General features: G+C 43.9%; 1 protein-coding gene across 4 annotated transcripts in view; it reads right to left on the bottom strand.

Moving 5' to 3' along the window:
• The window catches only part of LOC117355791 (adrenocortical dysplasia protein homolog), a 90210-nt gene extending 64556 nt beyond the window's left edge, over positions 1–25654 (bottom strand). The window contains exons 1-3 of one of the 4 annotated variants that reach the window (XM_033934832.1): positions 25516–25654; positions 16764–16885; positions 3892–3982 (exon numbers count right to left, since the gene is read on the bottom strand). In XM_033934832.1, the coding sequence (XP_033790723.1) occupies positions 3892–3982; positions 16764–16876 (204 nt within the window). In that variant the 5' untranslated portion in view covers positions 16877–16885; positions 25516–25654. Of the gene's footprint in view, positions 1–3891; positions 3983–16763; positions 16886–25332; positions 25489–25515 lie in introns of those variants that run through there. The other 3 variants (XM_033934829.1, XM_033934831.1, XM_033934833.1) reach the window with 3 other exon arrangements.
• Positions 25655–25815: the final 161 nt, after the last annotated feature.

Raw genomic sequence — 25815 nt, 5'->3', positions numbered from 1 at the left:
AACATCACTATTCTCTGAAGTCTTTATAAATGCTCCCCCCTCCCAAAAATAAAAAAAATAAAAAAAAATCCCACATGTTAAATATCTAATTGCCAAGCATTTAGCATCATTAAATAAGAAAATAAATAAATTTACCATACTTGCCCTATATTTTCCCTATTTTACCATATTAAAGGATGAAATTATGACATTTCACAAACACTATTTAGTTAAAAGTACTGTTTATGTTTATATTTGCTTTTTAAATCTGCTTTATTCCCTACAGAGGATTCAGAGCAAGATAACAATAAGAAAACTAACCAATATACCTTAAAGTACTGTAAATGAGGTTTGCCGCGGTTGAATCACAGTTTGATGTGGAGCCCTTGCAGACTATTTCCTGAACACTGTATCCTAGCACAGACTCTGGCTCTTGAATAGGGCCTGCTCACTTTCAGCTTTATAGCATGTTGGGTCACTTGTTGAAACTACTGGATCAGGAGCTGCTATGGCGTTGCCTTTAACTGGACATTAGTGAAGCAGATGCCCTAGTGCTGCTTTGGGAGTGTTGGACTGTGCTCTCAGCCGTTTGAGATGAATGGGCTATCTTAAACCCTATGCACTGGGGCCTCTGGAGTCATGTTTTGTGCAGCGAGGGGTCTTACAGTTGCCCCTATTTTCAGCTTCTACTGAAGCGGGGTCCCACTGGGTCTTTTCCTTATAGTTGCATGGCATTTTACCACCAGATTTGGACTGCCTGGAATGGACAGGGGTTCTCAGCTATGTTTGCCAGGCTTGGAGAGCGAGAGATTGCAACATTTTACATCTTTCTAACCAGCTGGTAGATCTTTGGTAAGCTTATGGGTGCCATCCTACTGGGGCTAATAGACAGGCCCCGTTGGCAGTTCAAGTTGCCTTAAATGAGAGACTCCATCAATGTATGGCTAAAGCTATGGTGTATTAGCAATATAAACTCTATATTCATGGGAATAAGTGTTGGCATTTATTACCTCGGTTAATATCTCTTAAATAGAGCTGAAAGAAAATAACAGCTCTGCAGTTAGAGGGTTCACATCTGGTTACACAGGATGCGGAGATTTGTCGGTCGTTTTGTGATTATTATACTCAGTTGTTTGATGCGGAGATTTGTTGGTCGTTTTGTGATTATTGTACTCAGTTGTTTGTCCCGCAGTCTGAGTCGGGACTACCGGAAGATTTATATCTACACACCCTGGACCTACCACGATTGAGAATGTGGCATTCAGAGCTTTTGAATGCCTCGGTATCGGAGGATGAGGTGGATCTGGCTATTAGACAGAGCCCCACCTTGAAGGCTCCTGGTGTGGATGGATTCTGCTTAGAAGTCTAGGCCCCTTCATTTTATTTCAGAAAGCTCTGAAAACTTTCTTGTTTACTAAACACTTTGGAAACTAAGCTATTCTAGATTACATTCTTCTTCTATATTTATGTACTATACTTACATTATTGTAAACCGAGCCGAGCACCTTTTTGGTTGAAGATCCGATCTATAAAATTAAGTTTTAGTTTAACTTATGAAGGCAGACATTGCCCCTCCATTACTGCCATGTTTAACATTATGGTTAATGCGGAGGCTATGCCGGAATATCTCAATGTAGCTCAAATCATAGTCCTATCCAAACCAGGGTAAGATCCATCCAAACTAGAATCCTATTGTCCTATATCGTTGCTTAATTGTGAAGTTAAATTGCTAGCGAAGGTCCTGGTGAATCACATGGCACGAGTGCTCCCTGATGTTCTCCATGAGGCCAAGGTTGGGTTTGAAACAAGGCCAATCAGTGGAGAAAAATCTCAGGAAGATATTGCTCTCACTGGAGTTCTGTACATGTGCTTGTAAGTCATCTCTGCTTATCAGTTTTGATGCCAAAAAGGCTTTCAACAGGGTATGCTGGGATTTTTTATAAGCAACCTTTCACAGACATTGTTTTGAAGGACGTTTTATATCGGCTATATGTGCCCTTTATGCATCATCGATGGCATTGCTCTTGGTAAATGGTTGTAAGTCCTCTCAGTTCACGATCTCCAGGGGTACAAGGCAAGGATGCCCGCTCTCACCTTTATTGTTTCTTTTGTCCCTTGCTCCAAAATATTCATCTCAACCCTGATATTAAGGGGATTTCTGCTTTAAGGCAGCTGCTTTTGCAGATTATCTTCTTGTTCATATTATGGATCCCCAGCACTCCTTAGCTGCTTTGATGGAGATGCAGTGTGAATATGGTGATTCTGCTAGATTCAGCTTGAATTTGAGCAAATTGGAGGATCTGCCCTCTTAGCTGGGGCTGAAGGCTACAAGGGGGGAATCGTTCCCTTTATGCTGGGCAAATGACACCTTTCGCTACCTTGGAATTCAACTCACGGCTTCCGCAAGCCATCTTTACTCGGTTAATGTTCAGGAGTTGTTACATCACACTTTGAACCAGGTGGAGAGATGGAAAGACCTGCCCCTTACTTTACTTGGCAGAATAGCCCTTATCTGTATGGTAATCTTCCCACAATGGCTCTATATTTTACGAGTTTTGCCGTTGCAGCTCTTAAATAGAGATTTGAGGGCTTTAAATCGAATGCTGTCACATTATGATATCATTATCTAGTGGGTAAGTGGAGGAAGGAGGGACTAGGTATTCCAAATTTTGGGATGTATAACACTGTTTGTCTCCTCCAGCATCTGAAAGACTGGTTATTCGGGGAACAATAGTATACCCCCACAGCCCGTGAAGCTATCTTTTATGCTCCTTATTCTTTACATGCTCTGCTCCATCTCTCTGGAGAAACTCTGCCGAAGGACTTTCGAGGCAGTGTGTTTCTGACTTCTATGTGGGCGGTCTGGGATATCTTGGTTAGATGCTTGGGTGGGGACCCAAAGTTCACTAATCAATTACCATTCTCCAGGAATCCCAAGTTCAAGCCTGGGATGGATAACGCTAGCTTCGGCCACTTGCAAGAGCGGGGCATATCACCGGTGGAACATCTTCTGAGTGCTTGTGGCCCCTAGATGCATTATGGGAACAACTGGGACATTACTGGGGAGACACTTTTGCATACTGTCAAGCAAAACATTATATTTTGTCTCTACCACAAGAGAAACTTTACTATCCCACGAGACGCTGTCTCTGAGACTTTTTTGCCCAGGTTGAAGTATCGCAAACCTCAGTGGCATTACATAAAGCAATGCTTCAATTTGAGCTCTGTTAAAGACTCTCAACTCATACAAGATGGCTGGTTGATGGAGCTCCATGTAGGTTTGGATCAATGGCATATATCACAGAACATTGGAGGCCTTCCTAGTTTGATCCGGGGAGACGTGTTACAAGAATGCTATGCTTGTGTACTGTATAAGGGCTATTTTACTCAGGTCCAGCTCCACAAAATTGGGGGCATTGATCTCCCCCCTTATGTTTCAAATGTGGTAGAGCACCGAATACATTTTGCATTCACTGTGGGACTGCTGGCATATTCAGGTCTTTTGGAGGGTGGGGGGAGGTTTTCTAGGTGTGACCTTCACTGTTTATTTTGTGTTTATTTTGAGGGTATTATGCTTGGAGAGGGGAAGGAATCCCCAGGGGGGGGGAATATAGAAGGAAAGAAGGACAGAGTAGGAGGGATTGAGGTGAGTGGGAAGATGGGGAAGCAGTGGGTATATTGATATCTGTTGTAATTTCTTTTCTGCTTTTTGGTGGAATTCTGCCTTGATACTTTAATTTTTTGGGGGGGCCCTAACTGTACCTCTACTCTGTGCAAATTCTAATAAAAAATGGTTGAACATAAAGTACTGTAAACGAGGTTATGTGCATAACAGGAAGCCACCTCATTCTTTAACATGGAAAAAGCACAAACTTGCAGCCTACACCCAATAGAACATGACTAGCAACTCACCAGGTCTTCTTCAGCTCTGAATTGTACTGTAAATTCTTTCAAAATAATAATGTTGCCTTTAATGTCTGTGAATGCAAAATGTTCTTCTTCCCTACATAGAAAAGCAAACAAATACAAATTATTTAAACATCATTAACCATAAAAAGAAGTTTCTTACTTAGAGCAAGTGTTCTCCAAAGATAGTAGGACAAATATTCTTACTACTGGGTGACATCAGTGTCTTTCTCAGAAGGTTTTGCCAGTGACTCCCCATGCATGTGTGCGTCTTCCCACCTGTCATCATTGTAAGGGACCAGCTCAGTTTAATGTAAATAGTTTAGATTGTAAACAATTTTTATTGACATGAAAAAAATACACGCAGAAGTGAATACAGCAACAACAAATGCCAGCACAGAAAAAAACCCAGATACAATGTCTGCATAAGCAAAGACAACCGAACACAAACATGTCAAATATACCTACCCAAAAAATACCCAACCACCCCAAGTTCCTTCCACCCTCAAACCTTCCCCACCAGCACCCCCCGCCCCCCCACACCCCCCCATGAAGTGGAATGTAAATAGTTTAAAGAACACATCTCCAAGGGGAGGTGGGTAAGGTAGTACTTGGAGAACACCTGCTGCAGGTAAGCAATTTTGTTTTCTCTGAGGACAAGAGGGTGTAATCTTATTACTGAAAATCCTATTATCAAGCTACCTTGGAGAAAAAAAAAAAAGGAAATCAAAGCTTGCAACAGGCAAGGTCCATAACTTGAAACATGTAAATAACATGTTTTCTTTTCTTTTTTTAAGACAGCCTGGAATTGAAAACAAAGGTGCCAAAGGGTGAGGTGGGGTGGAGTTGGATTTTAGACTCCAATTAGATTTTGAGGTCTGGCTGTTACACTTGGAGTCCTGTTCTAAAGGATAATGAGATGTGAATGGATGCACTGAGGTCCTCATTGCAGCTCTGCAAACATTTTCTGAGGCTGATGTCAGGTAGGCTTCTAACACAGCCATGACATTGTAAGCCATATCATGACCTTCCAGAGTCAGACCAACTTGGCCATAAGTGAAGGAAATGCAACCTGCTAGTCAGTTCAAAAAGTGTTCCTTCATACTGCCTGTGCTAGCTCCAATTGGCTGCTGCAGGAAGTCACAGCCATTCTGACTGAGGAAGATGGCATGGGCAGGAGTAAGAGGGGATCGCTCCTGCCCTGACTCTCCACTAGACCTCAGGGCTATAAGGTAGATCAGAGAAGCCTACAAGATTGAGATTCCTGACTTGTATGGAAATGTCAGGGGGAGGATATTATGCAACTGTTACCCACCACCAACGCATCAAAGTACCTCCTGGATGGGAAGGCCAAACTAGGAGCAGGTCAGGAGAGTGACTTGATGGTATTTCTTTGTGATTAGGTCAGCAGCCTACTCCACATTGTCACCAAAAAGATTTTCACTTTAGCACAGAATGCCCAGTTTCTTCTGTACTGCTGGTTTGAGGACTGAAGTACCCAGGCAAGTCTGCACATCCCAATCCCTATGGCAAAGATTCTGAATGCTATAGTGAAGGCATTTAGGTTGCCCAGACCATGTACCCTCCAGACTCCCACTCTTTGGCTACTAGCTTATGGAGCTCCTCAGCTTCTCCCAGTGTCTGCAAACTCTGACACACTGTGCACAATTTTCTACAAATGCATGCTCATTAAGAGCTGATAAAAAAGCTATGCAGGAAATAGTATTCTGAAACATTTTCCTCTCAAAAGATTCTTAGGTCTGTACAGTGGGAGTAGAAAGGAGGGATAGACCTAGGCACCTGTATGCCAAGGGGTTGGAGGTAAGGGGGTAAGAAAGAATGAGCTGGGTGTCTATGTGTTGCAGGAGTTGGAAGGAGGAAAAAACAGCTGGTGTCTGATCCTGCAGTAGTAGTGGTACTGGTGGTGATGGGGATGAAGCAGGAAGGAACAGAGCCAATTGTCTGTGTTTGGGTGCAGTAGCTGAGGAGGTATGTTCAGGAGGAAGGAAGAGAAGGCTTGAGAGATATATGAATGGATTCAGTTTGCGGGGATGACCGTTAGAAGACAGCTATAAGGGTGTATGCTTTTGGAAGAGTTTGGAAGTGGTGACAAGAGAAAAAGCTGAGTGCTGGAGGAGGACATTTTGAGAGAGTGCTCTGGGAGGGTGCTAGGGGTTGGGGCAATAGGAGCCATGGGGAATGTGTATATGACAGAAGCAGGAATAGAGAAAGAATTGGTGGGGGACAGAAAGAGAGAGAGAGAATTGGGGGAGGAATTGTTCACATTGGAAAGTCAGCTTACATGAATCAGAAGCAGCTCATGAGGAGCATTATTACTGAGGAGATTCTCAAACAGCCAAGCTGGTAGATCAATTTACAATTTTTAAGTCTGATTCCTTTTTTTTTTTGGTGGGGGAGGAGGAGGCTATTCCAGACTTGGGGGAGGGATTGTGAGTCTAGTGGTCCTGAATGCTAGGGTTTTGTATCTAGACCCTCAACTTGATTGCAGAATGCTGTCAATCATCTTTTGAACTCTGCCTCCTTTCCAGGGAGCTGCTCCTGCCCTCTCAGTTTGTACAAAAGCAATCAAGTAGGACTGTAATGATAGACATAACCAGAAGGAGGGGAACAGGGAAAATTCCCTGAAACTACAATTCTATTCTACTCTGTAACCAATAAATACATTAACATTATAATATTCAAGTAATTAAGCAAAACAGATACAAAAACTGTGTGCAACCAGCACTAATCTTATATAGACCTCATTGCTACTCGCACGTTCTACTATCAATCAGAGACTTAAACTATATTTTACTTTCTTGAGCGTTTTCCTTTTTTCCCTTCATATCCTCTCAGTCCATCTGAGAGACAGAGAATTCACCAAATTCAGAATGATTTTAAGGCAAAAGGCAGGTGAAGTCCACGCACAGGGTGGAGATTCAGGACCACTAGACACATCTACAAGAAAGAAGATTATCGAGTAAGAATCTAATCTTTCTTTCTAATGCAATGTGTCTAGTGATCCCTGAAATATAGGGCAGGCCCGCTGAATTTACCTTCCAAACGGAGGATTCAAAAGCAGCGTCTTTCCTGGCTGCTATGTCTACCCTATATAACCTGATAAAGGTATGTATGAGAGGTAAGGAGTCAAACAGCCTACACTCAAGCTCCTGTTAAATTAGGGATGTGAGCAGCTAAGTAGAGAATGGCTCTTGAGCTCAAAATATACAAAAGCCGGCTGACTAGCTAAGTGTCCCCGAAGGCTGATCCTGCTAGCAGCAGACTTCTGCAGCGCAAGTCTGGGCACCGAGTTGCTGATCTAACACTTAAAATCGCAGAACACAGCAGAAATTCTTCTGGGCAACTTACTTAAAGAAAAAAACCCTGAGGGGGCAAAAGCAGCTCCCTGGAAAGGAGGTGGAGTTCAAAAGATGATTGACAGCATTTTGCAAGCAACTTGCAGGTTCAGATGCAAAACCCTAGCATTCAGGACCACTAGACACATGACAATGACAATGAGCATGTTATGAATGTGTGACTTATCAATGTGCATAAATAATTCTAGTTCTACCAAGTCTGGCTTCTAGATCCTAAGAAAATTTGTAAACCTACCCTTCACATGTGGTGGTGGAATAAAAAACCAAAAATGTTGCTGAGTACTGGGAATAATTACATGATCTGTTTCCCACATTACATTCTTCATTGTTCTCCCCAGAAATTTTTTCCAGCCGGGTGGCATGAAAAAGTAGCAAGGTCGGTTGGGATGGGGAAATTTGGTGGTGGGGAACATTAACCCCCTTCTTTTACTAAGGTACGCTAGCTTTTTTAGCGCGCGCAGAATATTAGCTCGTGCAAACCCCCACGCTACGCAGGAAGACTAACGCCAGCTCAATGCTAATGTTAGTGTCTAGCACGCATGGCAATTCTGCGCACACTAAGCGCATGCTAAAACCGGTATTGCAGCTTAGTAAAAGGAGCCTTAAATGTGTACTATTTTTATTAGTTAATTATTATTATTTTCAGAATATTTTTACTAAATTAAAGAAATATCCAATTCTAGAAGGGAATAATTAGATATTTGCCCTCTTTCAAATGATAGAGGTTTAAAAAAGGGAAATGCGTTAATGAAGTCATTAGGTTCAATCTAGCCATTTATTTCTGCATGAATTTAAACAAAACAAAAAAAAAGAGATAAATATAGCTCATCCAGTCATATAAGAAATGGCTCTACAGCACCTCTAATAATGTTTTGATCACTAGGTTCCTTCCTGAGGTCTCATTGAGGATATGAAATAGATACGATCCCTACTTCCAGACCTCTTCCACATAATTTATGGAGAGGTGTAACTGAGCCTTGAAGGAGACCTGCGTGATTGATCTTTATCTGCTACTTTTTTATTTTGCTGTACTGCAAATTGAGAGCTAGGGCAAAACAGTTTACGTAAAGATGCAGGTAATAATTAGCAATGCAGTGTTCTCCCCAGGGTCTTTTAGCTGGGCGCTCCGCCCGGCTAATTTAGATGACCGCCCGGCTAGCAGCAGCGGAAATAAATAAAGATGATTTAATTCCTCTGGAAAATCCTGAGAAACCAATGTTTGGACCAGAATTTCACTAATATTAAGCGGCAATACCGTGAAAACCGCGCTTGACAGATTGATGCAGCAAGTGAGTAATTTAGCGCTGAGAAAGAGCCAGCACACCCCTCCCGCTCAAGTTGTAGGCACGCGACCGGGCAGAACCTGCTACTTGTCTGACACCACTGTACGACCACACAGGTGTTGCTTCTGTTCCGGAAGTCACTTGGCCGTTCAGGTTCTCCTCAGTGGGTTTGTGTTAAAGTCCAGGCAGAAATGGACTTGTGGTCTCTGTGTTCGGGTTCCGTAACATCTGTGGTTAATACCGGCAACAATACTGAGGAGAGATGAGTAAACTGATGAAACTTTCAAGGGCATTGGAGGCTCTTCCCGGAGCCGCAGGGCTCCGACACCGCAGGAGGCTTTGGGCCGACTGCGGGACACCGAGGAAACATTGGCCAAGAAACAGGAATGAATACTTGGGAAAAAGATTGAGCAGGAGCTGGCAACAGCCCGGAAGCACGACACGAAGAACAAATGAGGTAAGGGACTCTCTGCCCTCTCTCTAACTGGCCTTTGTTTGGGGGTGGGGGTTCAGAGCTTTCAGTGAGTTTGGCAAAAAGGGCTGTTTTCAGTGTAAACCCATAGCTTGCCCTGACCTTTCCAAAATACGGTAGTCGCCTAAAATTTGTGTGGAGCATGTCTGAGGGGCAGCTGTTACTCTATCATAAGCTGATTGCCCTCTCATTTAATCGAGTGATGCCTGCTACTTTTGGGGTACATTGCAGCACGAGGGCCGGAGATTAAGTACTTTTTAATTTGGTGCATACATTTTTTGACATTATCAGATTGCCAGAAACTTCTCTTCTCTTCCTTCCCCCCCCCGGGACGTAACTTCCGGTTTCGGAGGGAAGAGAAGAGAAGCCGGTACGCACACGTTAGAGCCCCGGAGGGAAGCTTACAACTTGCTGCTTTTACTTGCTTCGGGCCTTCCTCGCTGCCGGGTCCTGCCTTCGCGGAAACAGAAAGTAGGCAGGACCCGGCAAAGAGGAAGGCCCGAAGCAAGTAAAAGCAGCAAGTGGTAAGCTTCCCTCCGTCGCTGACCTATGGAAGATAGGTCAGCTTGCAACTTGCCTAGTGACTCTGCCAACGGGTGTGTGAGCTAGGAGGGATGGGAAGAGAAATGTTGCTGCTGCTGCACCCACTTTTTTGGGGGGTGAGGGGAAGAGAAAAGCTGCTGCACCCAATTGGGGGGGGGGAGAGAAAAGCTGCTACTGCATCCAATTGGGGCGAGAGTGGGGATAAGGAAGACCAGGGAAGGGAGAGGAAGAGACAAAAGATGCCAAGACCATGGGAGGGAGGGAAAGGAAAGGAGCTACCAGACTATGGGGGGAGAGATGTCAGTGCATATAGGGGGAGGGGGAGGAGGGAGATGCCAGGGCATGGGGGGAGAGAAGGGAAGGAGATAGAGATGCCAGACCATGGGGTGGAATGGGAAGGAAGGAAGGAAAGGAGAAGAGAGAGATGCCAGAGCATAGGGGAGGGGGTGAAGCTGAAATGAATCATGTACAAAGGAGAGAAAGGGCACAGGATATACAGTTTATTGAAGGGACATAGAAAGAGGGAAGATGCCATATGGAACAGAGAGAGGGCGGACACTGGATGAAAAGGGGCAGAGAGAGGATGGACAGTAGATGGAAGGGGGAGAGAGAGAGAGAGGGCAGAGACTGAGTGGAAGGGGCAAAGAGAGGACAGATGTTGCATGGAAGGGAGTGAGGACAAACGCCGAATAGAAAGAAGAGAACGAAGAGAAGATGATTAAAGCAGAAACAAAAAAAGGTAGAAAGTTTTTTGTTGTTTTACACAGAATCAAGTAGTATTGTAACTGTATTGATTATCTCTCCCCCTTGCCCCCCATGCCATCACACCAATTTCTCCACTTCCCCGATTCTTTCCCTACCCCCTAAGCCACCACACTGATTCCTCCCTGCTGCTTCTACAAGCCAAGCCAAGCACGTACAAGCGCCGGACTCACAGGACTTCACCTCCAACATCAATTTTGACATCGGAGAGGAAGTTCTAGGCCAGCCAATCGCTGCCTGGCTGGCCTGGAACTTCCTCTCTGGCACGCAACATCCAGAGCGTCATAGACTTGGCTTTAAACTGAGAAGAAGGGGAAAGCCGATAGTCGACCTGACCTCGACACATCGGACATCAGTACCTGACAAAGATACTGAACTGGGACATTGTAAAAGAGGACTCGGGTCTGAGGGTGTATGGGTTGAAAAAGGACCTAAAGACGCATTGCAGGGATCGAGGGCACAAATGGACCAGGTAAGCGGGACCAATACAGAACAACAGGAAACAGAGGGGCAAAGTCATTGTGAAAAAGAGCCCAGGACTGAGTGGGAATTAGGAGAGCAGGAGGCGCAGGGGAAACAGGCAGAGGACGTCACACACACACAACAGGAGGAGGACGAAGCTCAGGGGCTGGCAAACCATGAGGGAAACTGCAGGAATACCAAAGCACAAGGGAAACAAAGAGAGAGGACAAAAAACTGGGTCTTAAACTGCCTATACACAAATGCTAGGAGCCTGAGGGCCAAAATGGGAGAACTGGAAATCACAGCCAGCAATAAGGACCTAGACATAATTGGAGTCACAGAAATGTGGTGGACCGAGGACAATCAATGGGATGTGGCCATACCAGGGTACAAACTATACAGGAGAGACAGGACACATAAAAAGGGTGGAGGAATAGCGCTGTACATAAAAGACTCCATACCATCAGCCAGGACGGAAACAACAGTACGGGCGGATGGCCTGGAATCACTATGGGTTAAGCTACAGGGAGGAGCAGGAGCAGACATTAAACTGGGTCTGTACTACCGCCCACCTGGACAACCGGAAGAAATCGACCAGGAGATGGAGGCTGAACTGAAACAGGTATGCAGAAGCGGAAATGTGGTGGTGATGGGGGACTTCAACCATCCTGGGATAGACTGGAGTATTGGGCACTCAAACTGCGCAAGAGAGACAAAATTCATAGAAGTCACGAGGGACTGTTTCATGGAGCAGCTGGTCACGGAACCAACACGGGGCGATGCCACTCTTGACCTAATCTTTAACGGACTAGGGGGGCCAGCAAAGGAGGTGGCGGTATTACCCCCACTAGGTAACAGCGATCACAACATGATCCAGTGCAAGCTTGAAATTGGATCATCAAAGGGGAAAAGAACCACAACGACGGCACTCAACTTCAAAAAAGGAAATTATGATGCCATGAGAAAAATGGTGGGAAAGAAGCTCAAAGGCAACATAGGGAAGACGGAAACCGTAGAAAAAGCCTGGACCTTACTCAAGGAGACTGTGCACGAAGCACAAAGCATATGCATCCCCAAGTTCAGAAAAGGGTGCAAAAAAAATAGAACAAAAAACCCAGTGTGGATAACAAGTGCAGTGAAGAAGGCGATAAGCGACAAGAAAGCATCGTTCAGAAAATGGAAAAAAGACCAAACAGAGGAGAACCAAAAAAGGCACAAAGAACACCAGAAAGAGTGTCACCGAGTGATTAGAAAAGCAAAAAGAGAATACGAAGAGAGACTGGCAAAGGAAGCAACAAACTTCAAGTCGTTCTTCAGATACGTGAAGGGGAAGCAACCGGCGAGAGAAGAAGTGGGACCATTGGACGATGGAGACCGAAAGGGAGTTGTAAAAGAAGAGAAAGAGATAGCTGACAGGTTAAATGAGTTCTTCACGTCAGTCTTCACGATGGAGAATATAACCAACATTCCAGAACCCGAGGAGATCGTAATAGGAGACCAAGAGGATAAGCTGGTCAATTTAGAGGTAAGCCAAGAGGATGTACTCAAGCAGATTGACAGACTAAAGAGCGACAAATCGCCGGGTCCGGATGGCATTCACCCAAGGGTACTCAAGGAACTAAAAGACGTAATAGCGGAGCCACTTCGACAGATATGCAACCTATCCTTAAAAACCGGAGAGATCCCGGAGGATTGGAAAATAGCAAATGTCATGCCCATCTTCAAAAAGGGCGCAAGGGGGGACCCGGGAAACTACAGGCCGGTGAGCCTGACCTCAGTCCCGGGAAAGATGATGGAGGCACTGATTAAAGACGGCATCTGTGAGCACATCGAAAAAAATGGGCAGCTAAAACCAAGTCAACACGGCTTCTGTAAGGGTAGGTCATGCCTCACAAACTTATTGTACTTCTTTGAGGGAGTGAACAGCCAGGTGGATAAAGGGGAATCTATAGACATCATTTACCTTGACTTCCAAAAAGCCTTCGACAAGGTGCCACACGAGAGACTGCTTAAAAAGATATGGAACCACGGGGTACAAGGGGAGGTCCACCGATGGATCAAAAACTGGCTGTCAAACAGGAAGCAGTGGGTTGGCGTAAAGGGCCACTACTCAGACTGGAAAGGGGTCACGAGCGGAGTTCCGCAGGGGTCGGTGCTGGGACCGCTCTTGTTCAATATCTACATAAATGACCTAGAGGCGGGAACTAAGTGTGAAGTCATTAAATTTGCAGATGACACCAAACTATACAGCAGGGCTCAAACCAAGGAAGACTGCGAGGATCTCCAAAAGGATCTAACGCAGCTGGAAAAGTGGGCCGAAAAATGGCAGATGAGCTTCAACGTGGGGAAATGCAAGGTCATGCACGTGGGGAAAAAGAACCCGATGTTCACATACAAAATGGGGGGAACACCACTAGGGGTTAGTAACCTGGAGAGAGACCTGGGAGTGATGGTAGACGCAACACTGAAGGCATCGGCGCAATGCGCCACAGCCTCTAGGAAAGCAAACAGAATGCTGGGTATCATTAAGAAGGGTATTACAACCAGGACGAAGGAAGTTATCATGCCGCTGTATCGTGCAATGGTACGGCCGCATCTGGAGTACTGTGTCCAGTACTGGTCGCCGTACCTCAAGAAAGACATGGCGGTACTTGAGGGAGTACAAAGAAGAGCAACCAAACTGATAAGGGGAATGGAAAATCTCCCATATACCGACAGATTGAAGCAGTTGGGACTTTTCTCCCTGGAGAAGCGAAGACTTAGAGGAGACATGATAGAAACCTTCAAGATCCTGAAGGGCATAGAAAAAGTAGACAGGGACAGATTTTTCAAATTAAGGGGCACCACAAGCACAAGGGGGCATTGGGGGAAATTGAAAGGGGACAGGTTTAGAACAAACGCTAGGAAGTACTTTTTCACTCAGAGGGTGGTAGATACATGGAACGCGCTCCCAGAGGCTGTTGTAGACAAGAAAACACTAAATGGTTTCAAAGAAGGTTTGGATAGATTCCTAGAAGAAAAAGGGATTGGGGGGTATAGATAGGTATAGACCATTGCTCAGTCAATGGGCCTGATGGGCCGCCGCGGGAGCGGACCGCTGAGCAGGATGGACCTATGGTCTGCCTCAGCGGAGGCAACTTCTTATGTTCTTATGTTCTTATGTTAGAATTGGGGAAGTAGAGAAATCAGTGCAATGGCTTGGGGGGGACAGGGGAAGAGAGAAAGAAAGACAGGCATGGGAAGAGAGAAAGAAAGGCAGAAATAAAGGGGGGCAGGGGGAGAGAGAAAGACAGGCAGGCAGGGGGGCAGAGAGAAATAGAGACAGAAAGAAAAGGGGAGGGGCAGAAAGAAAGAAATATTGAATTTACAGTCAGAATAAGGAAATGCAACCAGAGATTCATGAAATCACCAGACAAAAAGTTAGAAAAAATTATTTTATTTTCAATTTAGTGATCAAAACGTGTCCATTTTGAGAATTTATATCTGCTGTCTATATTTTGCACCATGGCCCCATCTTACTAAACCGCAATAGCAGTTTTTAGCACAGGGAGCCTATAAGCATTGAGAGCAGCACAGGGCATTCAGCGCATCTCCCTGCGCTAAAAACCGCTATTGCGGTTTAATAAAAAGGGAGGGGGTATATTTGTCTATTTTTGCATAGTTGTTCCTGAGGTGACATTGCTTAAAGTCATCTGCCTTGACCTCTTTGAAAACACATGGAATATAAATAATTAATAACATTTTCTCTGCATACAGTGTGCTTTGTGTTTTTAAAAAAATTATTGTTGGTAGATCATTTTGACTTGGTCATTTTAAAAGTAGCTCGCAAGCCCAAAAAGTGTGGACACCCCTGCTGTAGAGCCATTTCTTGTATGACTGGATGAGCTTTATTTATCTTTTTATTTTAGTTGTTTAAATTCATGCAGAAATAAATGGCTAGACTGAACCTAATGACTACATTAACGCCTTTCCCTTTTTTAAACCTCTATACCATTTGAAAGAGGGCAAATATCTAATTATTCCCTTCTAGAATTGGATACTTCTTAATTTAGTAAAAATATTCTGGCACAAGTGTCAAACCTTAAAAAAGGAAGTCATATTGAGCACTGGAAAATAATAATTAACTAATAAAAATAGTACACATTTAGGGCTCCTTTTACTAAGTTGCGATAGTGGTTTTAGCGTGCGCTTGGCGCGTGCAGAATTGCCACACTCACTAGACGCTAACGCCAGCATTGAGCTGGCGTTAGTTTTCCCGCATTTCCCCAATTGGGTGCAGCAGCATTTCTCTTTCCCCCTCACCCCAATTGGGTGCAGCAGCAGCATGTCTCTTCCCCCTCCCCCTCAACTGGGTGCAGCAGCATATCTATTCCGCCTCCCCCCCCCGATTGGGTGCAGCAGCATTTCTCTTCCCCCTCCCCCCATTGGGTACAGTAGCAGCATCAGCATTTCTCTTCCCCCCCCAATTGGGTACAGCAGCAGCATTTCTCTTCCCCCTCCACCCCTAATTGGGTGTAGCAGCATGTCTCTCCCCCCTCCCCTCCCCCTGATTGGGTGCAGCAGCATTTCTCTTCCCATCCCCCCATCTCACATACTCGGCAGATTCGCTACAGACAAAGGCAAGTTGTAAGTTTCCCTCCGTTGCTGACTTATTTCCCAAAGGTCAGCGACGGAGGGAAGCTTACAACTTGCTGCTCTTGCTTGCTTCGGGTCTTCCTCGCTGACGGGTCCTGCCTTCGCGGAAACAGAAAGTAGGCAAGATCCGGCAGCGAGAAAGGTCTGAAGTAAGCAAGAGCAGCAAGTTGTAAGCTTCCCTCCGTGGCTAGCCTATCTCCCGCATGCTCCGGGGCTCTAATGGTATCACTGTCCGTGCCGGCTTCCCTTCTGTTCTCTACCCCCCCCCTCCCCGGTACCTAACTTCCGGTTTCGGAGGGAAGCCGGTAAGCGCCTGATTCAAGTCACTTGCTGGGTTTTGTTTTGGGGTTTGTTTGTTTTTTAAAGTCAGGCGGGAGTCTGTCGGCGGCTCTTCAGACTGTGCGTTAAGCAGTGGCAGCAGCAGGATTCGCAGCAGATGACAACTGGGCGGGCATCTAAATTAACCGGGTGGAGCACCTAGCTAAAAAGTGCTGGGGAGAACACTGTTCTTGGTGCGAGAGGATATTGCATCCCCTGATGGGCAGACCATGGTTATAGGATTACTTCCTACTTCACCAGTGTGATGCTCTCCTTTAAGGAGACCCCATTTCTCCAAGACAGCATGACAGATTGCAGGTGGGATTTCTCTACAACGTCCCTATAGGTCTCCTCTGTGTAACTCTCTGTCTTCCTCAGCTCCTCCAAGACTAGCCTCAAAAGAACAGACTCATTCTCTGAGAGCTAGGAGCTCTTTGCATTGCAAAGTGGGAGATAATCATACGTGTGATATTGTTGCAATGTTTGTTTTCTGCCTATAGCTAATGAACTGAGGCTTCTCCCAATATTTTGACTATTAAAAAAAGCTTAGTATATCAGGGTCTCAGATTGGTATGCATAATAAAATTAGACAAGATTTTCTTCAGGCTCTTTATGTTCAAATATATTTTATTGAGCTCATCAAGAAAACCAAGCAGATATACAAGACAAAATGCATACAAGCTCAACTTTTTACATTACAAAACCCCCTCCCCCACACCTCTCCCCCCCTTTCAAGTAACCCCCCTGCCCCCCAAACGATCCCCTCTAAACCTCCCCCCCCCGGTCCTCCTTCCAAGTACAACATAAGCAAAGATATAATACAAAAAGAGACAGGCATTCCAACAGTAACATGATGATACAGAAAAACTCTTCAGGCTCTTTATTTTTATACTATTATTTAGTAAGGTCACTGCAAAACAGTTCCAGAGGAATATCACTTCCTCGTACTACAAAGAGTATAGAGCCGAGTATGTGAAGAAATATACCCCATTCTTACTTTGTTATACTTAAAACTAACCAACTTACTCTTCAAATCGCTGCTTGGCTTCTTGTGTAATAATAGCTTGTATGTAGTACCTCCTGTCTGAAACATGCACCACAGCTGTTGGACACTGCAAGTCTTCAACAATGTTCTGCATTTTGACAAACTGTGGATACAAAAAATAAAATTAGCCCTAGATCTTTCCAACTCTTATATATGTAAACTACAGATCCCATGAGTTCAGCAGAACTGCTTCCCTATGTATCTATTTTTTGGTGTTTAGAATACATTTATTGGATATTTGCCTGGCATTTCCATCACAGCACTTTGGGCTTCCCACTAGGTCAGAACTGGTGTTTATTAAAGCTACAGCATTACTTATATCTTTAAAATGGAAAGGTTTATGGCCATTCAGAAGGAATATTATAAAAAATTTATGGAAGTTTGGGAACCATTAACTAAATATTGTAAAGATTGATTTATTTGTATAACTGAGGAAAACATGCACATCCAGGGAGGGGGGTATATTTGTCATTTGTTAAGAAGTATAGAAGGGTTGATTACAAATATTTTTGAGATGTTGGTTAATGGGAAGTGGGTGGGAGAAAATAAGTTGTTTTTATTCTATTAAGTATATTGTGCTGTAATGATAATATTTTATGTAAATGCATCATCTTTTGTGCATAATTGAAGTTTTAAAAATGAATAAAGAATCTTAAAAAAAATAAAAAAAAGCTACAGCATTACTGAAGGCTCCTTTTACTAAGCCGCATTAGAGCTTTAATGCGTGGAATAGCGCGCACTAAATTGCCGCCCGCGCTAGACCTTAACGCCAGCATTGAACTGGCGTTAGTTCTAGCCGCGTAGCGTGGGTTTAGCATGCGCTAAAATGCTGCGTGCGCTAAAAACGCTAACATGGCTTAGTAAAAGGAGCCTTGAGTCTTCATGTAGTTTCTCCCCCCCCATCACTATTTTAAACATTTTCCCCATCCACTTACAAATCACAGCAACAATCATCAGCCAAGAGACTACACAGTCATCTCCAGCATCCAGTATGTAGGTCCTCCAGTATCCAGTACCTGGAGTCTGGCCTACAGAAGTAAGGTTTGAGAATCAAACTCAAAATTTCATGGTAGTGGATATAAATCCAACAAGCCATCAGGAGAGTGCTAACACAAGCATTTTAATATGGAAATTAATGTGCAAGGAAAAATTAGGTTCTTGTCTCGATAATTTTCTTTGTAGTAGAAGGGCAAAGGATTCCAGGTGATAGGTTATCTCCCTCTTTCCATGAACTGTTTGCAGAAGGATGTAAATCACATCTTTCATCTCCACCTCCTTCCCCAGTAGTGGACTGTACTACCACCTTCAGTTTGTACCAAAGCAGTTGATCACCGCCTTTCAGCGCTACAGAAATGATAAACAGTAGTAGTAGCAGCACTGTAACTAAAAAAAATACGGAGGGGTATGGGGAACATCCCCAACAAATCAATGCTGTTCAATAAACAAATAATAAATAATATTAATAATAACATCAAAGACTTAGCTGGAATGAACAACTCACCTGTCTACATGCAACCAGTACTAACACAAATGGAAGACTGAAAGTCTCATCCTATTCAAAGTTGCCTGTGATTTTCCTTGGGGGGGGGGGGTTACTCCCCTGATATACTGTTTTCTTTTCCAGCTAGCAGAGAAAATTCCCCAGCTCTGGATATACACATCTGTCCAAGTCAGAAAGCAGGCAAAGTAACTGATAAGGTGAGGCATCTTTCTACTCTAAAGAGAATTATCAATTTAAAAACCTAATTTTCCCTTGTAGTGCAAAGGATTGCAGATGATAGGTGACATACCAAAGCAGTCTTGTGTCTAGGGTGAGACAGATGAGCCTGCCCTTAAAACCGAGGACCCAAATGTAATGTCAGCTGGAGATGCTACATCCACTCTGTAAACTTTACAAAGGTATGAAGAGAGACCATGTAGCTGCCCTATAAATCTCTTCAGACAAGATCGCCCTGGCCTTCACCCATGAGGAAGCCTCACTTTTAGTGAGGTAGAGAGGTAGTTGTTTGCCACAGCCAATGTACATCTAATAAGTCACCATTCAAATCCATCTAAAAACTCATTGGTTTCTTCCAGGTAGTGGAGAAGAACTCTCCGTACAACCAGCAATTTCAACACTTTATCCTGTTTTTTTGAGCCCATGGACTGGAATGCTGACAGACAGACTTCCTGAATGACATGGAAGGCCGAAACAACCTTCAGTAAGAACGAAGGAACTATGCGTAAAGCAATTTCCTGCTGCAGTAACTTTAAGAAACTGTTCTCCACATGAGAGTGTTTATAACTCCAAAACTCTTCTTGCAGAAGCGACTGCTACCAGAACACTGTTTCAACAGAAGATCTAGCAGCAACACCTCCTGTAGAGGCTGGTATGGAGCTTTACTGAGCCCCTTCAACACAATGATAAAGTTCCATGATGAGAAAGGCATACGCACTGTAGGACGCAGTCTGAGTGCCCCCTTTAGGAATCTGGACACATCTGGAGGAGCTGCCAGAGAATCCTTTTCCACTTGAGGTCTAAAACATGAGAGACCTGCCACTTGTACCTTAAGAGAGCCAACTGACCACGGAAATCTGGGCTCACAAGGGTTCTATTTTCTCTGTCTTGCACCATTGCGAAAACATCTTCTGAGCCTTGGCCTAGACTGCGACCATTGCTGACTTCTTAGCTCCAAGAAGGGTAGAAACAACTACTTCCAAGTATCCTTTCTTCACTAAGACTTTGTGCTCAAGAGCCATGCTGTAAACTCAAAGTGTTCCCGATCCTCCATGGGAACTGGACCCTGAGTAGATTCGAATGAACTGGTAACTTGAAGCTCTTGTCCTTCTGTAGACAAACTAGATCTGCATACTGTGGATGACACAGCCAATCCAGAGCCACTAGGACCACTAGTCTTGGGCAATTTGCCATTCTGCAGATGATTCAGCCTATCATGGACCACAGAGGGAACACACACAATGTCCTTTCCTCTGGTCAAGGTTAAACCAGAGTGCCCAGTCCGGCACTTTCAGGCTCGAAGTATCAGCTATAGAAGCGACCTATTTTCTTTTAAGTAGCTGAGACCATAAGATTATTGGTTGTATCCAATGCTGAACAAAGTGGTCGAATGCCTTCTTGGATCATTACAACTCTTCTGGGTTCAAGACCTGCTGGCCAAGATAGTACATTCTCTTCTCCCACTACCTGAGCTGCTGAGAGCGCCAGTAGATGGGCGTCTGTCCAACAGAATAACATCTGGCCCTCCAGACATAACAGAGCACTCCTGGTGCCTCCCTGCCAGCTTACATAAGCTACTGCCATGGCAATGTCCGAGAACACTTGGATTGCCTATCCTTCCAGGGAGGCTAGAATTTCTCCCAAAGCAACTGCTGCAATGACTAACCACACAGTCTCCATGCGTAAGCAAGGTATTCTCAATGCCGCATTTACTGACTTCAGATCCAGAGTTAGACTCGCCATCTGAGCCTTTCTTGGTTACTATGAATTATATAGAGTATCTGCCTAAGCCCAATTCTTCACTGGGTACGGGCTCTATGGCTCGAATATTGAAGAGCCTTTTTACCGTCATCCATACCCTGACTGCTTTTTCTGGTTGTCCAGCAGCAGAATCTACAAAGGGTCTGGCAGAGATCGACAGAACTTGATCTTGTAACCTTCTCAAATAATATTCAGCACCTAATGGTCCAGGCAGATGAGCCCAAGCCTCCTGGTAAGTCGACAACCATCCTATCTGTGAAGGCATGACTAGAGACTTGGCGACATTCAGCTTTCTTGGAGGATGTTGAAGTGAGATGCAGAGGCCTGAGGCTTTCTGGTACCACTAAACCTCTGTCTCGACCCTTAATATGGTCTCTGAGTAGAGGAACTTCCATAGTATTGAAGAGATCTCCAGGATACTTGAAACTTACCCCAAGGAGATTCCTAAAGGGTCTTGAGGTCTGCTATCTGACAAGGCTTTAGGGTAATGATCTGCTACACTGGCCATAAGAGCATCCAGTCCCTCACCAAAGAGCTTCTGCCCTTAAAAAGAAGCCTGCTCAATATGGATTTAGAAGCTGAATCCCTCACCCACTGTCTGATCCAGAGCATTCTGTAGGCGGAAATCAAATAAGTAGCTTTGCTTAGGACTTTAATTATATAGAGAGCATCTCTACACTTGAATAGGACTACCAAATTCACATCTTTATCACACAAACTAATACTCATAAATTATTAATGAAGATGCTCAGTGCAAGCTCATTTACCATGGATATGGGCAGTGGACTGGCAATGATAGTTTATAACATTATTGCAGCCTTCCTTTCCTCCACCTTCAACAATGATATAAAGAAATATAGAAAAAATTATGTCAGAAAATTTTCACTTATCTTTAAGCTATTCAAAGCTCTCTCAGTACGTTTTTTTACAATATTCCAGATGAATGAAATGTATCCATAGTGCCCCATGAAAATATTATCGTGTACATAAAATCATGCCATTGTTTTTTCTTTTCTTCTTTATTTAAATCATAAAATCCCAAATATTTATTCAGTCATACCAAATCCAATCTGCAATTTTAAATCCAGCAATCCAATTGATGTAAATCACTTTACTCTTCCTCTATGCGATACTGTGTTTCACTGCTTACCCGCTGGGGTCTTCCCTCTGTCGCATCACTGATGGGTATAACACAGTGGGAGAGTCGGTGGGGTTCCGGTGCACAAAGGGATGGGAGAGAGGATTAGGTATAATACGGTGGGAGGATCAGTGATGTTCCAGTGAACAATGTCACTGATTAAAAAAATAAAAATATCTCTGAAATGGTCCTGCACAGCAGGTTCTCTTAATAAATTAGGAGATAGTCTTTCTAGGACACAGCCCTTAGCACTGCAACATACAGAGAGGCTTAAGAATTACCCCCACCTTTTATAAAACCATAGTGTGGTTTTTAGCACCGGCCATGGCGGTAACAGTTCCAACACTGATAGAATTCCTTTGAGCATTAGAGCTGTTACTCCTGCGGCCGGTGCTAAAATGGTTTTGTAAAAGGGGGGGGGGGTTGTCTTTTGAATAATTGGTTGGTGCTTTCAGTGTGTGTTGTATTGTACTATACAGTTATATGGGCATCAAGCATATTAGAGGTCATGTTAGGCTAATATCTGTTTTCAGATTACTATACTGTCAGTATACCCATGGCTGATTATTTGACATCTTATTCTCATGACTCAATTGTGTTACATAGTAACATAGTAGATGACGGCAGATAAAGACCCGAATGGTCCATCCAGTCTGCCCAACCTGATTCAATTTAGATTTTTTTAATTTTTTCTTCTTAGCTATTTCTGGGCAAGAATTCAAAGCTCTACCCGGTACAGTGCTTGGGTTCCAACTGCCGAAATCTCTGTTAAAACCTACTCCATCCCATTTAAACCCTCCCAGCCATTGAAGCCCTCTCCAGCCCATCCTCTCCCAAATGGCCATATACAGACACAGACTGTGCAAGTCTGCCCAGTACTGGCCTTAGTTCAATATTTAATATTATTTTCTGATTCTAGATCCTCTGTGTTCATCCCACGCTTCTTTGAACTCAGTCAGCGTTTTCCTCTCCGCCACCTTTCTCAGGAGCACATTCCAGGCATCCACAACCCTCTCCGTAAAGTAGAATTTCCTAACATTGCTCTTGAATCTACCACCCCTCAACCTCAAATTATGTCCTCTGGTTTTACCATTTTCCTTTCTCTGGAAAAGATTTTGCTCTACGTTAATACCCTTCAAGTATTTGAACGTTTGAATCATATCTCCCCTGTCCCTCCTTTCCTCTAGGGTTTACATATTCAGGGCTTCCAGTCTCTCCTTATACGTCTCCCGGCGCAAGCCTCCTATCATTTTCATTGCCCTCCTCTGGACCGCTTCAGATTACTACCTCCATCACAAAATCAGATTTTTTTCTTAACTTGTACCTTTGCTAGGCTTGATAGGTTTTTGGTTTTTTAAAAAAAATAGAACTGAGAGATATAAAGAACACGATGAAAACATGTTCTGTCCCAACTTGTGTCCTTGCACTTTAGAATTTTCCTTCCTATATACAGCAAAAACGTTTGCTAATTTTTGGATCACTCATGCATTTAGTTTTTGGATCCTTATGATACATATTGTTTTTGTAGTTACCTGATATACTCAGATTTATCTGTCATCTCCTTTGCTTCCATATCACTTGTCCTGTGAACTCAGATTTTCTATTCAAATCAAATCTTTTGATAATCCCTTTGGTCTCTCATAATACAGCTTTTAGCTGCATAGCCCCCTCTTTCTGGAACTCACCACTTCCTGATTTTCACTTACCCCCTCCTTTTACAAAACCACAAAAGTGTTTTCTAGTATCAATTGGCATGCTGAATGCTGTGCGCAGCTCTAACACTCATGGGAACTCTTATCTTCACTTTTCAAAACTGTAGCATGGTTTTTAGAGCCGGCCGAGGCAGTAACAGCTCTGACGCTCATAGGAATTCTATAAGCGTCAGATCTGTTACTGCCGTGGCTGGCAATAAAAACTGTGCTACGGTTTTGTAAAGTGTGTGTGTGTGGGGGGGGGGGGTTTATAAGCATTAAAACAGCGCACAGCATTCAACACACTGGCCAGAACTAAAATCTGTTTTCGTGGTTTTGTAAAAGGGTGTCTGTGTGTGTGTTAATGTCCCTCTCAAGTTCTATTTTGCACTAAAGATCTGGCTTTTCTCACAAGAGCTGCTCTCCCATACCTGCTTCTTCCCTAGGGTTCTTCTTGTCCTTTTCCCAAGCTTCCCAAAAACTGATTTTCCCTACTTCTGCTTTTTCAGAACTCTGGTTACTTTTAGTTCCCTAGGGATTACATCATGTGCTCTCTGTTGCTCATTTCATTTTTCACAACTCTGAATATTTTATTATGCTATCACCCCCTCCATCCCGTCTTCCCCAGCCTGATTTTTTTTTTTTTTTAAATCTTGTGGGTTTTTTTCTATACATTTATTGTTCTGTAAACTGTCAAGATGTTCCCATGATGCTATGGTGGTCTAACAAGGATACAAAATAAATAGTCTCCTAGGGTAGCAGCAAAAAGCAGCTGCAGCTGGTTACCATATGGCTCACAAAAAAGGAGGACGGTTTGAGAAATCCGGGTTTTACTTCCATTGAAAGCAATGGAAGTAAGGACAGATTGAGATATCTGAGTTCTATTTCCATTGCTTTTAATAGAAATAAAACCCAGATGTCTCAATCTATCATTCTTTTTCTGGAGCCATATGGTAACCCTACCCACATTCATATCAACTCACAAAAACATCTGTGCATGCATTTTAAATGGAGAGAAAATGGGTAGGAGTACCCATTTATCTGCACAAATGACTAATTATCCTCATTATTAAGAAACATGGCTTCATATTTTAAAAGGTCCTGTTTAATTACAGTGGTGCCTCGCATAACGAACGCCTCGCACAACGAACGCTGCACACAACGAACTTCATGTCTTGATTCACACAACGAACTTCGTTTCACACAACGAACTTCACACAACGAACTTCGTTTCACACAACGAACTTCGTTTCACACAACGAACTTCGTTTCACACAACGAAGTCGCCCGAGCTGCCGATGTATTGCATCCTTCCGCGCAGGCACTGCAGGCAGTCGTTAGTCACTGCGCTTAACTGCCCTCTCTCACTGTATACAGTCGTCCTTTTAAGATAAACTCAATATTTTTTATATATCATGGCTTCTAAAAAAAGCAGGAAGGTGATTTCTGTTGAAATGACACAGGAAATAATTAGAAGGAGTGAATGTGGGGTAAAACAGTGTGACCTCGTCAAAGAGTTTGGCCTCAGCAAGACCACCATTTTCACCATTTTGACAAATTTATCTTTTTTTATGTCATCTTAGCATATTTTATGCTGCAGAACGAATTATTTTTTTTAACATGTATTTTTATGGGAAAACGCGTTTCACATAACGAACTTTTCGCATAACAAACTTGCTCCTGGAACGAATTAAGTTCGTTGTGTGAGGCACCACTGGTACATATCTTTTCAAAGTATCAGGTTCTGAAGGTAGAGGTTGCTGGCTGAGGGCACCAGTGTCCTTACACCAAGCTCTGTGTAGAAGTTTCAAACAAGGTACTGCAGCCTGCATTACGAGGCAGGATAAGCCCAGATTAAGAATTTATTAAAGATGGATACACCTCACAACTTCATTGTAACATGGCTCAATCAACATAGAGGTTTGGTCATGGTACTACTGGTGAAAGAAAAGGGAATAATAATTGCTTTAATTGACCCGTGTTACTTCCGTTTATTTATTTATTAAATGGGAGACTACTACTACTTATCACTTATATAACGCTGAAAGGCGTACGCAGCTGTACATTTTGACATTTATAGACAGCCCCTGCTCGGAAGAGCTTACAATCTAATTTGGACAGAGACGACATATAAAGAGTTGGGGATGCAGAACTCAAGGTGACAGGAGTTAGGAGTTGAGGAAAGCTTTTAATCGGGCGTTGAACACTGCAAGAGACGGAGCCCGCTGTAGGCTCAAACTTACTTCCACCACCTGGGCGGGGACAGCTTTCTGCTTTCCGTCCACCGCCGCTTCATAATTGCCTAAAAGCTCCACGACCCAGGGGCGCGCGAAGCACGAGTCCACCGCCGACATAACAACAAAGCTACCTCCCCCTTGCCCGCCAGAACTCTTGACGTCACCTGACGTCCGAACGTTAGTACTTACATCACAGGCAGCGACTTGGCGTTTGGAAGGGGGTGGGCGCCATCTTGTGTCGTGTAGCGCGTTTCACCGCCACTTAGTTAAATCATGTCCGGGGTTTTGTTTCGGGTTATCCCTCTCCTGCTTCCCCTTTTGCAGTCTTAACGGTGGGCTGGTGGTGATTTTATTTTCTTCCTTGATAGTTCACGTAATGTATCTTTCCGAATTCAGCTGCAGCGTTAACTCCATCTTCTGCCGCTCTTCCGAGTCTCGCGCAGCCTTTGCACAGCGCGCCCGTTGTACTTCCTCCTGGGAGCGGCGAAA

This window comes from Geotrypetes seraphini, chromosome 2 (genome assembly GCF_902459505.1).
Source record: "Geotrypetes seraphini chromosome 2, aGeoSer1.1, whole genome shotgun sequence".
NCBI classification, from domain to species: domain Eukaryota; kingdom Metazoa; phylum Chordata; class Amphibia; order Gymnophiona; family Dermophiidae; genus Geotrypetes; species Geotrypetes seraphini.
The sequence above is the reverse complement of the archived record's forward strand: the minus strand, read 5'-3'. Positions and strand labels throughout refer to the sequence as shown.